The sequence below is a fragment of the Triticum dicoccoides genome, chromosome 7B, assembly GCF_002162155.2.
Source record: "Triticum dicoccoides isolate Atlit2015 ecotype Zavitan chromosome 7B, WEW_v2.0, whole genome shotgun sequence".
Lineage (NCBI taxonomy): Eukaryota > Viridiplantae > Streptophyta > Magnoliopsida > Poales > Poaceae > Triticum > Triticum dicoccoides.
The window spans coordinates 6,683,027-6,698,529 of NC_041393.1; the positions used below are offsets into that span (position 1 = coordinate 6,683,027).

Sequence of the window (15,503 nt, forward strand, 5' to 3'; positions counted from 1 at the left end):
GTTTCTGGATCAATGTGAAGCTTCTCGCCGGTGCGTTGGTCTTCACCGGACGTACATCGAGACTTCCCGACTGCATGTATCACCGCAAGATTCAAGGTCTTGCCGGCTCAGGTGGCAGCAGCGCGTTTGCGTCTCGTGTGGATGGTGGTGTTCGTCGTTTGCTGGTCAAAGGGTCTGGTTGTAATTTCTTTTACTGACGAGGTGCTTTGTACTGCAGGTGAAACTTCAATATAATCTAGGGACCTTTTCGCAAAAAGAGCTCCAAGTCTCACATTTTTCACACAAAAAAAAACACGTTAGTGGAGGCTGCTTTTTTTTCTTTTTCTTTTTGAGGGGGTTAGTGGGGGCTGCTGCTGCTAAGTCGTTCATTCCTTCTGTCTGCGGCTCTCTGCGGCGACTACGGTGGTCTCCTCCCAATCTGCAACGGCGACGGCGACAGCGCCGAAGGTACCCTTCTGCTCGTCTTCTCCCCCTCCTCCTCTGTTCCTTGGATCTAGTTAGCGCACAGCTCTCTTCTTTCTTTCATTCTTTGTGGCTTCGATGTTGCAGAGTTGGATCCGTTCAACATTCGCTCAGCAGAGGTGGAGAGTTGCTCTTCGGTGTTCTTCTGTTCGTGCTCTACTGCTCTTGGTTGAGCCAGGCCAGGTGATGCCCTTTTTTATTTTTATTTTGCCCTCTGTCACAAGTTCAGATTTTGCTCATCCTGAGAAGTCGAAACGATTGTGTTCCCACTACGGCCGTGCGTGTAGATCCAGAGCAAGGGGAGGGTCAGCTCTTGCTCGATCTGTTTCTCCCCTCCTTAATCTCTTGTTTGCTACTATTTCTTTTACTGTATAATTAGATTACAGTAAAAGTGTTAAAATATGTACATTAGGAAAAAGAAAAAGGAATAAGATAAAATAAAGCAAAGAGAAAAAAAATGGTCAGTGGCCAGAGCTTAATTAGTATATCTATCCATGTTCTGAGGGATGCTGCATTTTTTCTTTGAAAACAACTAGTAGGATTTTTGGATATTCTGATGTGAATTTATTATGTGCAGAACTGGATCTGTTCTCCACTAGTTCATCTTGGGTTGCTGTTACAAAGCACTCTGCAAATTGGATTTGAAGGAGCTGCTATTCAAGGTACCCTTCTTCTGCTTCTGCTTTGGAAAGAAGCAATGCATACGCGCTAACTGTACAATCACTTTCACCAACCAATCAGGTTCAGGTTTTGCTCATTCTGTCTTTTGAAAACCATCATGTTTGCATTACAGAATTTCAACCCAAGGACAATGCTATAGCGGTGTGCATCAAGTGCAAAGACAAATAAAAAAATCGAGATATGGAGGCCGCTGCTGGGGTGTTGAGCCCTGTCCTCCGTAAGCTCGGTGAGCTGCTCGCCGGAGAATACAGCCTGGAGAAGCGAGTAAAGAAAGGTGTACAATCACTTCGTACAGAACTAGAGATGATGCACGCTGTACTTCGTGAGGTTGGCAAGGTGCCACCGGATCAGCTCCAGGAGCCGGTCCGGATTTGGGCTGGCAAGGTGAGAGACCTGTCTTGCGACATGGAAGATGCTGTTGACGACTTCCTGGTGCGTGTGGGTGTGGGTGAGGGTTCAGGGAGCAAGCCAACGGACATGAGGATTCGAATCAATAAGTTCCTCAAGAAGACCACCACATTATTTGGTAAGGGCAAAGCACTTCATCAAATTTGTGATGCCATCAAAGAAGCTCAGGATCTTGCCAAGGAGTTACCAGAGCTGCGGAAAAAGTACGAGCTTGACATGCGTATCACTAGCAATGCTGCTACCATTGACCCTCGTGTGTTAGCTCTGCACAAAGATGCAGGGGAGCTTGTTGCCGTTGACCACACAAGGGATGAGCTTATTAAAACACTAAATTGTGAGGATGGGGGTCCTAAGGAGCAATTGAAAACAATCTCTATTGTTGGTGTTGGTGGGCTGGGAAAAACCACCCTCGCCAAAGCAGTTTATGAGAAGATCAAAAGCCAATTTGATTGTGCGGCTTTTGTCCCCGTTGGTCAGAACCCAGATATTAAGAAAGTTTTTAAGGACTTACTCTTTGGCCTTGACAATGAAAAGTTCAGTGACATTCATAATACAGCAAGGGATGAAAATCTACTCATCAAGCAAATCAGTGATTTCCTTGTGGATAAGAGGTATGCATCACGTAGACATTGTCTTTATTTTTATATTTCGAAAATGTGTGAAGTAGACAGATATATACTGAATTTTATGTCTTCACCCCCTTTTAGTTACATTTTTATATTTGTAGCCTGTTTCTTATTTTAAGCAAATTCCACTTTTCCTGTGTGTGTTCCTTATTTTTGTTACTCATGTAGCCCCATAAGAAATTTCTGCTGCATTTCTTAATATTTCTGCATGCATATTGTTTGTGGTTATATAAATTCCTGTGGTTTGCTGTAGTATATTTCTAAGACGCCTTACAATTTATCCTCATTAAAAAGTTCAGTTGTATATATATTGACTTGCCAACTAATAATATCTAAATAATTGGCTTAGGTACCTCATCGTAATTGATGATATATGGAAAGGAGAAGTATGGAGATCTGTAAATTGTGCTTTCTATAAAAACAAATTCCATAGTCGGGTAATCACAACAACCCGTAATGTGAGTGTGTCTGAAGCATGTCTTTCTTCTGGCGATGACATAATTCACAAAATGAAACCCCTATCTGATGAAGACTCGCAAATACTCTTCCATAGAAGAATATTTCAAAGTGAGGAGAAATGCCCAGAAGATTTGCAGGTAGTATCAAGAGAAATCTTGAAGAAATGTGGTGGCGTACCATTAGCCATCATTACAATAGCTAGTCTCCTGGCTAGTAATCAACAGGTAAAGCAAAAAGATGAGTGGATGCATTTGCACAATTTGATTGGCCATGGAGTTACACAGGGCGAGGATATTGTGAAGGACATGAAGAGGATATTATCACTCAGCTATTATGATTTGCCATCTCATCTGAAGCCTTGTTTATTATATCTAAGCATCTTTCCTGAAGACTTTGAGATTGAGAGAGAATGGTTGATATGGAGGTGGCTTGCCGAAGGTTTTATGCAACATGAAAAAAACGAAACCAGCCTATTTGAGATCGGAGAGAGCTACTTCAACGAGCTTATGAACAGGAGCTTGATCCAGCCAGCAGAACTCAATGAGGAAGGAACGGTAGTAACTTGCCGTATGCATGATATGGTGCTTGATCTTATCTGCTCACTGTCAAGTGAAGAGAATTTTATCTCCATACTAGGTAATGCTGAGTGGCATGCACCTAATCTGCAAAGGAACCTTCGCAGATTATCACTTCATAATATCAAGGCAAAGTGTCGGAACCATCAGTTTGATAGCACTAGGCTGTCAAAAGTGAGGACCTTTGCTGTTTTTTCTCCCGTTACTTGTGATTGGTTGCCATCTCTCTCAAGCTTCCAATTTTTACGTGTGCTTGATCTTGGAAATTGTGGCAGCCGTGAAAGTAGCTCTGGTATCAGCCTCAAGTATGTTTGGAATTTAACTCACCTAAGGTACCTAGGGCTCAAGGATGCAGATGTTTGCGAACTCCCAATGGACATAGGCAAGTTGCAGCTTTTACAAACACTGGATATAAGAGACACTAGTATAAAAGAATTACCTTCAAGTGTTGTACAGCTCAGAAATTTGATATGCCTATGTGTCGATTATAGGGTGAGGCTGCCAAAAGGAATGGGGAGCTTGATGTCCCTTGAAGTACTAGAACAAGTAGGCGTATCCTCGTCTCCACACATTGTGGAAGAGCTGAGGCATCTGACAGAGGTTAGGACACTCAGTGTTGACTGTGCTAACATGGACGAGGATCTGATTGATACATTAATCAAGTCTCTAGGCAACCTGCACAAATTGCAAAATCTGCGTATTGATGATGGCGGCAGATTGCTAGATCGGATGTGTGAATGCTGGGTGCCCCCTCCAAACCTCCGTAGTTTTGATTCATGGGGCGGCCCCTATTCATGGTTCTAGCGACTTCCGAAGTGGGTTAATTCAATGTCGCTTCCCCACCTCTCCACCCTTGAAATAGATGTGGAAGAACTGCAAGGGGATGACATTCAGATCATTGGGATGCTGCCTGCTCTTCGGTTTCTGCTGCTGCGTGCAAGACGCGTGATGGAAACGTTGGCTGTGAGGGCCGATGCATTCCCATCTGCGAGGTGCTGCATGTTCATAGGGTTTCCGACGGCGCCGTGCCTTTTCGCACCTGGAGCTATGCCAAGGGTTCAGCGCCTTAAGTTCTGGGTCTCTGCGCGGTCAATTGCGAGTGGTGAGGTCGACTGCGGCATGAGCCACCTCCCTTCTCTCGAGCATGTTGAGGTTTCTCTTCAGCACGAGAGTTCCAGCGATGAAGAGTGTGCTGGTGATGACGAGAGTGTGACGGATGACGAGATGGAGACAGCCAAGGGTTGGCTGAGGCGCGCAGCAGAAGCCCATCCAAAACGTCCCACCATTGAAATCTATTAGACACGAGTGCTGACATGCCTCTGCCGCCGGTAAGGTAAGGTTCATCTGAGCAACCATGAATTCTCTTTTCCTGAATATATGCTCGTTACCATATTGTTTGATTTATCCCTTTTACTTTTCCTATTTCAGGCCTTCAATGTAATCCCGTAGTCATGTACTGGTAATTCCATCAGTTGCCACAAATACTGTTCCAACATTTGAAACAACTCACTGCACCAATGTAGGCAGCAGCATCTCTTTTGGCTTGTGTACCGCTGCAGCTTCCAGTAACGAAGGCTCATTCTCTCCACCAATGCAATGCCGCAGGCTGTACCTGCCTTAGTTCCTAATTGGACTGCTTGATATCTTTTTACTCAACCAAAGATTGCATTCAGTTGGCACGGTATTCTATTCTACGTCCGTAACTGTAATGCTACCTCTATGATACTAGAGTATAATATAATTTCTTCATTTGCTTGTTCCCATACAGCATTGTTTTACTGCTCAATGAACAATACTACCCGAGTTGTTTTTAGTGAAGAATACGAGTTGTTGACTGAGCTCCGGTTGTAGCTTCAGATTTGCGCTTCATGTTGTTTAATTAAGTTTGCTCTCTTTATTACTGCAACTGGGTCTCTGTGTCTATCGTGTGCTGATTGCTGAAGTGGTGTTTTGAGCTCATCGATTTCTTTTGCTAGAATCCTCCAAGGTTTTGAGCTCAACCCATGGCCACCTCTTGCTCCAACCAGTTTTCCTCTTAGAGAGTTGATGACGAGGAGCAATGTTTGAGCAATGTTTCTGAAACTCTGCACCACGCTGGGGTTCCTTTGGAGTTGATTCAGTTTTGGGTTGCTACGTACTTTGCAATAGCAGTTACCCCGTTCAACTGAACCGATCGACAGCCGCTTCAACCGCCGGTCCGGTCGTCCGCGGCGAATCCAACGCCCGGCGGCGACGCCGTATCCCTCCCACCCGCGCGCGGAAACCGCCGCCGCATTCCCTCGATTCGCGAGCGCCGGCGGCGATAACGTCCGCTTACGCTTGGATCTCCCTGCCACCACCACCGCCACCACCGCTCATATTCATATATCTGCCGTCCCTCCCTTCCAGCCACGCGCGTCCCCGGAGCGGCACCGTCGGCCCACCAGGTACGTTCTGCTCCCAGCTTCCGTTCCACATTCCATACCATCTCGCCATCTCGGCTCCCAATTTGTTCAACATCCTCGGCGTTGCCTGGGGAGTGGGGACGGAACGAAAGAATATGAGAGATTTTCGAAATTTGGGGTCGCAGGTAGGGTGTTAAATAAATCTGGCACTTCTTCCAGCGCCCAAAGCAGCTGCGGTGAAATTTTATCAGAATATTTCCTCTCGGCAACTGGACTGCTCTCCTAGATCAAGTGCCTATACGTACAACATCTCTGCATATGGAAATGGTGGTGTGTCTGAATTCTTATATGTCACTCAAATAGTTTGGCATTCCATAGCAATCCTCGACATACAGTATATAGGGAGTAGGAACCCAACCCAATTTCGCAGACGGTGTTGTGCCAACTTCGATTCAATTTGTCTGAATGAATGAAGTCGATGCTCGGGGCCTATTAGTTGGAGATGCAGTCTTTCACCAAACATATATGCATCTCGCGTGCTGGTTTAGTGAAAGTGTGCTGAAACTCCTCACTGTTTTGTGTTTATGCAGGATTTAACACCACAATGTTCCTTCGTTCCAACCCAATGTCCACCTGCATGCAGGGGCTGTCCTGCACCGCGTTCGTCCATGGAAGCATCCGACAGCAACCAAGAACCAGAACATCTCATTGTTCTGGTTCATGGTATCATGCAGGATTTAGAGCTTAATTTCATTGTTACTGCTGGCAACATATTTCCTCTCGACTTGGCCTGGTATAAAATTCCCCTGCACTTTTATCTTGATTGGTATGAAATTACAATTCAGAACACCCCGTTGCTCATTGATGGTAGCGCTATTGCCGGCTGCTCTCCTTGATTTACCTTTTCCTGGATTTTAAGATGCACCCTAACTTTTCAAAATGTATATGTGAACTTTGATGAGTAAATCGCATGACATACATCTGTACTTAACTGTCAAAACTCAAAATACACACCTGTGTTTGTAAGGAAAAGGTTAAAAGCTTTGAAAAGTGCTAAAGGTATATTTATGTTTGACACAATTTACTCAACAACGCTTTAGTCAAGCTGTACTTATTGGCGTTTTTACTGATGATTTTCCCTGCTTCTTCTTTGAATATAGCCCCAGTGACTGGACATATGGGGAAGCAGTGCTGAAAAAGAGGCTAGGTGATAATTTCTTCATCTATGGTATGTGTGTACTTTAATTAACTCTACATTCATATAGTGAACTTCAAGTCTTCTTTTTTTGCGAGGATCATATAGTGAACTTCAAGTCTAATATCTAATATCACCAACTACTACCTCCTCATCCGTTTTTTGCTTCTGATATATAATGATTTTAGGAACGTGATGTGCAGAAATGGAATTGGATGGACACACACACACACACAAATTGTAGTTAAAAGATGAAATTGACACCCACTGCATTACTGCAACATGCAGGTTTGGAGTTGAGAAAAGAAAATCTCAGCCATAAAAGGGCAAACAATTTCTTTGGAGCTAGTTCATCAAACATCTACGCGAAAACTTTTGATGGGATCGATGTAGCTGGAAGAAGGTTAGCGAAAGAAGTATGTGGCGGAGACTATTCTCTGCTCTTCATGTATTGACAGCTTAGGAAGCTTCCATAATAATGCCCTATGGAAAGAAGGCCTTGGATGTGGTTCAGAAGATGCCCGGCTTGAAAAAGATTTCCTTCATAGTATACATTCTTTGGGTGGTCTGTTTGCCGGATATGCTATTTCTATACTAAATTCACTGCAAAAGAAACCGGAAGCGGTGTTAGTGTCATGCCGACAGTTGGAGGATCTGAAATATCACACACTTCAGGATTAGGTGACATTGCTGGGTTGGATCCACTTAATTTTATTACATTGGTAACCCCACATCTTGGTATTAGGGAAAAATCAGGTGGGTGTCAAACATGCATTAAAGTATATTTGTCCCCTTTTGAACTTCCCATCTAATCTTGGTTGACTTGGAAGCAAAACTCTTGTTTTCGTATTTGTGGGATTTTTGTGACCTATTAAGGATTTTGTAAGGTAGACTCAAACACATTGTGGTATATCACTAGTTCGTGTCAAAGCCAATAAACCATGTAGTAGTAAAGATTCTGGTGAAACATACAAGCGATCGCTCAGGGAGAAAATAGTAATATTACTGTGACTTTGTAATATCTAGAAGTGTGTTAATTCCATGCGAATTTACTGGCTTTGGTAATTACCAGCTTCCATTTCTTCAAGGGCAGTCTATTGTAGATAAACTTGCAGTACCTTTGGCTCCCTTCATTGTCGGACGCAGTGGTGCCCAACTCTTTCTCACTGATGGTGAACCTAGCAAGCCACCTCTTCTTCTACTAATAACATCTAATCATGAGGAGAAAAAGTTTATGTTAGTGAGGAGGGCAGATTATTAAGATGTTTATGTAAGTTTGTTCTATTAGAAAATTAATGTTTCTTCATCATTTAACAGATCTGCACTAGCAGCTTTTAGGAACCGCATTTTGCATGCTGATGTTTCATATGACCCTATCCTCCTTGCCAAATTATTTCTCGAGCTTCGTCTGCAACATATGTGCGAATGAAATATAGCTCACTTTTTCATTTGAGGCCATCTTAATTCTATTTTTCCGTCGTGCCAAAATCTGGTGTCAACAGCCACGAAGGATCTGATAAAGGAAATGCTGCACAAAAAGGATCAATTACACAAAAACATCCACATCGGGTCAAGTCTAATTTCTCAGAACAAGACGGAAGTTTGCAGATTGAAAAGAAACTAGAAAGAACAAGATCAAATGAAGAGAAATAGGTGATCATTCCAGAAATCCACTGATATCTCAAGTGTGATCTAGCGTTAACATTTTTATACTATAGAAACCAAAGTATGCACTGACAGTACAGGCATATTATAGCAAACAGTTTTTCCATGAAACTTTTCCACCAAGGATTATCCAATGGTATTTGCGGAAGTAGAACATGATTCAGTATTAGCAAGACATGATATTGTTAACAAAAGTGACCACTCTGATATCAAGAAAGTACTTCTATTTAGGTGACCACCCCCTAACAATGACGATCAGAATTATGATATTATTATTTATTAACACAATCATAGCAATATTTTGACCCAAAAGATAACAGAATTATGATGTCCAGAAAATGATTCAAATGAATAATGACTACTGAGAATCTGCAGCTAGTAGTACTTCTGACAGCACCATATGAAATATGATTCAAAGATGAAGGTGGTGGTGATGACAACCTAATTTGTTCTTTATTTTGCTTGTTTCATGAGTGAAGGATGTAACCTTGCGCATTTCCAACTGCTTTTTGTAGTAGTGCAAGTACCACACATTTTACGCATTCAAAAATTTCAAACAGCAGAAGGCATAAAACTTTGTACAAATATTATCCTCAGCATCGCCTGCTCGATTCTTTCTCGCTCTGAGTTCCACCCCGTTATGTCCCTCAGTCTTCGCAATTACAATTGATCGTTCCTTCGCTGCTCATCAATTGACCGTTCCGTCCCTATGTAGTACTCCCTCTATAACTTTTTATATAGTGTTTTCACAAAAGCAAATGCAATGGATTCATCAGACAAAGCATAGCTTACTCTAGAATAGGATTTGTGTCTTGATGTAACATGGCATGTTGATAAGAACAATGCATCCGGAAATCCAACTCGACTAATTTTACAGGTTAAGGCGCTGTTCATCGGTTAAGGCGCTGCAAGCCCCAATGCCTGCTTGCACGTTACTGGATTCTTGATTCCCGTTCACCTTTTGGGAGCAACACAACACACACGATGAAGCCAAGCACGCGCGCATTGGGTGAAGGGCGTCACATGCCGTACACGCATAACCCTGTATGGCATCACGTGCATCCATGTGTGTTTGAAATCAACCAGACGAGAGTAGAGTGTGTTGAGACGACCACAAATCACTCCGACCGTATCCACACTAGTGCTACTTGCTGCTTCTTTCCTTGGTCTCTCGCTCTCTGCGGCGACTCCGGTGGTCTCCTCCCAATCTGCGACGACGACAGCACCAAAGGTCCCCTTCAACCTATTTCTCCTCCTCATCTTCTGTTCAATACATTTGCTTCAGCCTCCTTAATTTGTTCTTGTTTTGATGCAGATCCATGATGTGCAGAGTTCAGTCAGGACGCTCTTCTTCAACTAGTGCTAGCTCTTGATTGAGCCAATCTAGGTGATGATGCTTTTGCTTCATCTGTTTCCCCCTCGATCGATAATCTATTGTTGCTATTCCATTTCAGTTGAATGGTAATGCATTCGCGAGCTGTTGCTTTCACCAACTGAAAATCTTCAGCTTTTTGCTCATCCCGTGGTTCTCTGAAAACCATTTGTATCTTCTAGCTGTCTCCTCATCCTCCTCTGTACAAACTTTTTTGTTTAATATTTGCTGGTTCTGATGATGTGCAGAACTGGATATATTCTCCACTAGTTCATCTTTGGTAGCCATTACAAGGAGTCCGTTTGCAAATTGGATCTGAAGAGCTGCTATTCACGGTAGGTACCCTTCTACTACTTCTGCCTTGTCGGATAGCTACAGGATGCACTGCATATGTGCCTTCTGTGTACTGTTACATTCACCAACCATTCAGGTTCATGTTTTGATTCTTCTCTCTTTCTGAAAGCCATTACGTTTGCATTGCAGAGTTTCAATTCAAGGGCAATGATGCTATAGCGGTGTGTCGATCAAGAGCAAAAACAAATAAAGCTCGAGTTATGGAGGTCGCCGCTGAGGCAATGGGCCCTGTCATCTGTAAGCTCGGTGAGCTGCTCGTCGGAGAATATAACCTGGAGAAGCGAGTAAAGAAAGGAGTAAAATCACTCATTACAGAGCTGGAGATGATGCATGCTGTACTTCGTAAGGTTGGCGAGGTGCGTCGGACCAGCTCGAGGAGCCAGTCCGGATTTGGGCTGGCAAGGTGAGAGACCTCTCTTGCGCCATGGAAGACGCTGTTGACGACTTCCTGGTGCGTGTGGATGAGGGTTCAAGCAGCAAGCCGGCGAACATGAGGAATCGAGTCAAGAAGTTCCTCAAAAAGACCACCAAACTGTTTGGTAAGGGCAAAGCACTTCATCAAATTTGTGATGCCATTGAAGAAGCTCAGGATCTTGCCAAGGAGTTGGCGGACCTGCGTAAAAGGTACGATCTTGACATGTGTAGCACTACCAATGGTGCTACCATTGACCCTCGGGTGTTAGCTCTACACAAAAATGTAGAGGAGCTTGTTGGGGTTGACTGCACAAGGGATGAGCTTATTAAAATACTGATTTGTGAGGACGGAAGTTCTAAGGAGCAATTGAAGACAATCTCTATTGTTGGTGTTGGTGGGCTGGGCAAGACTACACTCACCAAAGCAATCTATGAGAAAATCAAAATCCAATTTGATTGTGCGGCTTTTGTCACTATAGGACAGAACCCTGATATCAAGAAAGTTTTCAAGGACTTACTCTATGACCTTAACAAAGAAAAGTTCAATGATGTTCGTAATACGGCAAAGGATGAAAATCTACTCATCAAGGAAATCAGTTTATTCCTGGTGGATAAGAGGTATGCATTACATAGTGCTTGTCTTTATTTTATATTTAAAAATGTGTGAAGTAGTCAGATGTATTGTAAATTACATATCGTCTTTTTTCCTAATATGTTACATTTTTATATCAGTAGAAGTCCGTCTCTTTTTAAGCAAATTCCACTTCTTTATTTTTCGCGCACGCGCCCTTTTTTTGCCAGCCTTTGTAGATTTTTAAGCATCTTTTTGTTGAATTCCTTAATATTTTTTTCATGCATATCCTTAGTAGTTATATAATCCTATGGTTTGCTTTAGTATCATACAGTTTATCCTTGTTACAAAATTCAGTTATATATAGATGACTTGCCAACATATAATGTGCACCAGATTGTGCTTGTCTTTATTTTAAGATTAAAAAATGTGTGAAATAGCCAGACATATAATTTCATGTCTTAATTCCCTCTTTTGTTATGTTTTTATATTTGGGCCATGTTTCTTATTTTAAGCAAATTCTACTCTCTTTTTTGTGTGTGTGCCTTCTTTTGTTAGTCTGGTACACCTTTAAGAAATTTCTGTTGCATTTCTTTACATTTCTGCATCCATATCCTTAGTGTTACATAATTCATGTTGTTATCTTTAGTACCCTACAGTTTATCCTTGTTACAAAATTCAGTTGTATATAGATGACTTGCCAACTAATGCTATCAAAATAATTGGCATAGGTACCTCATCGTGATCGATGATATATGGGAAAAAGACATATGGAAATATATAGATTGTGCTCTCTATAAAAACAAACTCCAGAGTCGGTTAATCACAACAACCCGAAATGTGAGTGTGTCTGGAGCATGTCTTTCTTCCGGTGATGGCATGATTCACAGAATGAAACCTCTTTCTGATAAAGACTCGCAAATACTCTTTCATAGAAGAATATTTCAAAGTGAGGAGAAATGTACAGAAGATTTGCAGGTAGTATCAAGAGACATCTTGAAGAAATGTGGTGGTGTACCATTAGCCATCATTACAATAGCTAGTCTCCTGGCTAGTAATCAACGGGTAAAGCAAAAAGATGAGTGGATACATTTGCAGAATTCAATTGGCCATGGAGTTACACAAGGTGATATTTTGAAGGACATGAAGAGGATATTATCACTCAGCTATTATGATTTGCCTCCTCATTTGAAGCCTTGTTTATTGTATCTGAGCATCTTTCCTGAAGACTTTGAGGTTAAGAGAGACTGGTTGATATGGAGGTGGCTTGCCGAAGGTTTTATCCAGCGTGACAAAAAGGAAACCAGTCTATTTGAGATCGGAGAGAGCTACTTCAGCGAGCTTATGAACAGGAGCCAGCCAGCAGAAATCAATGAGGAAGGAATGGTAGTAACTTGCCGTATACATGATATGGTGCTTGATCTTATATGGTCACTGTCAAGTGAGGAGAATTTTATCTCCATATTGGATAATGATGAGTGGCATGCACCTAATCTGCAAAGGAAATTCCGCAGGTTATCACTTCATAATATCAAGGCAAAGGTTCAGAACCATCAGTTTGATAGCACTACTCTGTCAAAAGTGAGGACCTTTGCTGTTTTCTCTCCTGTTACCTGTGATTGGTTGCCATCTCTCTCAAGCTTCCAATTTTTACGTGTGCTCGATCTTGGAAATTGTGGCAGACATAGAAATAGCTCTGGTATCAGCCTCAAGTATGTAGGGAATTTAATTCACCTAAGGTACCTAGGGCTAAGGAATGCAGATGTTCGCGAACTCCCAGTGGACGTAGGCAAGTTGCAGCTTTTGCAGACACTGGACATACAAGAAACTGGAATAGAAGAGTTACCTGCAAGTATTGTTCAGCTAAGAAATTTGATATGCCTATGTGTCATTGTGGGGGTGAGGCTGCCAAAAGGAATGTGGAACTTGACGTCCCTCGAAGTGCTGCAGGAAGTATACTTAACCTCATCTCCTCACATTGTGAAAGAGCTGAGCCATCTGACAGGGATTAGGAAGATCAAACTTTACTGTGATAGTAAGGGCGTAGATATGATCAATATGGATATATTAATTGAGTCCCTAGGCAACTTGCAAAAATTGCAAATTCTGTGTATTAATTTTGATGACAGACTGTTGGATTGCATGCGTGAAAGCTGGGTGCCCCCTCCACACCTCCATACTTTTGATTCATGGAGCCCCCGAGCAGGGTCGTTCTTGAGACTTCCAAAGTGGATTAACTCAACCTCGCTTCCCCACATCTCCACCCTGGTCATATTTGTGGAAGAACTGCAAGGGGATGTTGCCTGCTCTTCGGTGTCTGAAGCTGCGTGCAAGTCGCATGATGGGAATGTTGGTTGTGAGGGCTGATGCATTCCCATTCACGAGATTTTGCTTATTCTGTGGGTTTCTAACGCCGCCATGCCTTTTTCCACCTGGAGCTATGCCAAGGGTTCAGCACCTTGAGTTCGAGGTCTCTGCACGGTCGATCGCGAGCGGTGAGGTTGACTCTGGCATGGGCCACCTCCCTTCTCTTGAGTATGTCCGGGTTGATCTGAAGCCTGGTAATTCCAGCGACGAAGAGATTGAGACAGCTGAGGCTTGGCTGAGGCGCGCAGCAGAAGCCCATCCAAAACGTCCCACCATTCAAATCTATGACCGGTGACATGCCTCTAACGCCGGTAAGTTACGGTCTACTCATTTGAGCAACCAAGAGTTCTCTTTTTTCCTGAATACGCTCATTACCATATTGTTGATTTATCTCTCTTGGTTTCCAAATTTCAGGCTTCAACAAAATCCTGGAGTTGGCACTAGTAATTCCATCAGTTGCCGTGGATGTTGTTCTAACATTTTGATAGGCAACAAACAAACTCACCGTCCCATTGCGGGTAGCTCGTGTACTGCTGCAGCTTCCAACAGCAAGGCTCACTATCTCCACATATGTTGAGCTTCTTTCTTTCGCTAGATGGAGGATTTCTGCCTGTTTTTTGTGCATATGTTTTCAGGAACGCAGTGCCTCCACTGTTCCTGCCTTAATTAGTTGCGTCCTAAATTCACTGATTAGTACTCATTTTCCTTTATTCTACCAAGACTTGTACTACAATAAAAGGTTGCACTATGGCACGGTATTCTGAGGCCCCTCTTCAATTTGTAACGCTACCTCTACATTTTAATTTCTTCATTTGCTTGTTCACATTGAACAGTGTTATGTTTGTACTATTGGCTTAATGAAGAGCACTTGGGCAGATTTGTTGGTTCAGATTTGCTTCATGTTGATGGTTAAGTTTTCTCTTGTAGTATTACTGTAAAAACTGGGTCTATCTACTCAAATCTTGTCTTGGAGCTTGTGGAATCCTCGTGATTGAGCCCCCAAGGTGACAAGGAATGCTGTTCCATGGGGGCATCTGACGGATGTGCAGCCAGTGTTCACAAGGGAGAGTTGATTCAGTGTTTCTGAATCTATGTGCGTCGCTGGGGTTCAGTTTGGAGTTGATTCAGTTTTGGGTTGCTACTGAACCGATCGACAGCCGCTTCAACCGCCGGTTGTCCGCGGCGAATCCAACGCCCGGCGGCGAAACCGGCGCCACATCACCTCGATCCGCGCGCGCGGGGCGGATGGCGTCCGCGCTTTGCTCTCCCCGCCACCACCACCGCTCACATCTGTACCGCCGCCTCCGCCCTCCCCTCCCAGCCACACCCGTCCCCAGATTGTGTTGGTTGGAATGGGGAAGAACAGGAATTTGGGGTCGCGGTCAGGGTGTGCTGCCGGTGCTGAAATTTGGTACTCCTTGAAGCGACTCCGATGCCTGCTGGTTTGATGGGATTGGATAGTTTTGTTCTGCACCAGCGCAGAGCTCAGAAATTACATCATTTTCATAGATCAAGTGACATCCTCTGAAATTTATTTTTTCTGAACCTGGAATACATATGACATCCTCTGAAATTTATCTCTGCCTCTGCCTATGGAAAAGGTGGTGTGTCTGAATTCGAAGATGGTGGTGTGCCAATTTCGATTCACTTTGTCTGAATGAATGAAGTCGATGCTTAGGTCCTATTACTCCTCGCTGTTTAGCAAAGTATGCTAAAAGCCTAAAAGTCCTCACTATTTTGTGTTTATGCAGCATTGAACACCACAAAGTTCCTTTGTTCCCACCCATTGTCCACCGGTAGGGGCTGTCCCGCATCGCGTTCATCCATGGAAGCATCCATCTCATTGTTCTGGTTCATGGTATCATGTCAAGGTAACAGCCATACATTCTAGTCCCACGATGGCAGTTCATAAATATAGAATGAGCTGCATATGAAAAAAAACACATTAATTCCCCTGCGCCTCTTTCTTG

At 43.2% G+C, this 15,503-nt stretch overlaps 2 protein-coding genes and 1 pseudogene across 2 annotated transcripts; all 3 read left to right on the forward strand.

The window, feature by feature from the left end:
* Positions 1-323: 323 nt before the first annotated feature.
* On the forward strand, positions 324-5,045 carry LOC119337517 (disease resistance protein RGA5-like). The gene is made up of 6 exons (XM_037609681.1): positions 324-447; positions 550-645; positions 1,040-1,124; positions 1,256-2,162; positions 2,527-4,544; positions 4,640-5,045. The coding sequence occupies exons 4-5, from the start codon at positions 1,324-1,326 to the stop codon at positions 4,013-4,015; spliced, it is 2,328 nt and encodes a 775-aa protein (XP_037465578.1). The 5' UTR covers positions 324-447; positions 550-645; positions 1,040-1,124; positions 1,256-1,323; the 3' UTR covers positions 4,016-4,544; positions 4,640-5,045.
* Positions 5,046-6,205: 1,160 nt separating this feature from the next.
* LOC119340288 lies at positions 6,206-7,997 on the forward strand. Its single transcript, XM_037612182.1, has 3 exons — positions 6,206-6,388; positions 6,756-6,823; positions 7,079-7,997. The coding sequence occupies exons 1-3, from the start codon at positions 6,264-6,266 to the stop codon at positions 7,243-7,245; spliced, it is 360 nt and encodes a 119-aa protein (XP_037468079.1). The 5' UTR covers positions 6,206-6,263; the 3' UTR covers positions 7,246-7,997.
* Positions 7,998-10,294: 2,297 nt separating this feature from the next.
* Positions 10,295-14,167, forward strand: LOC119340289 (annotated as a pseudogene).
* The last annotated feature ends 1,336 nt before the right edge of the window (positions 14,168-15,503 follow it).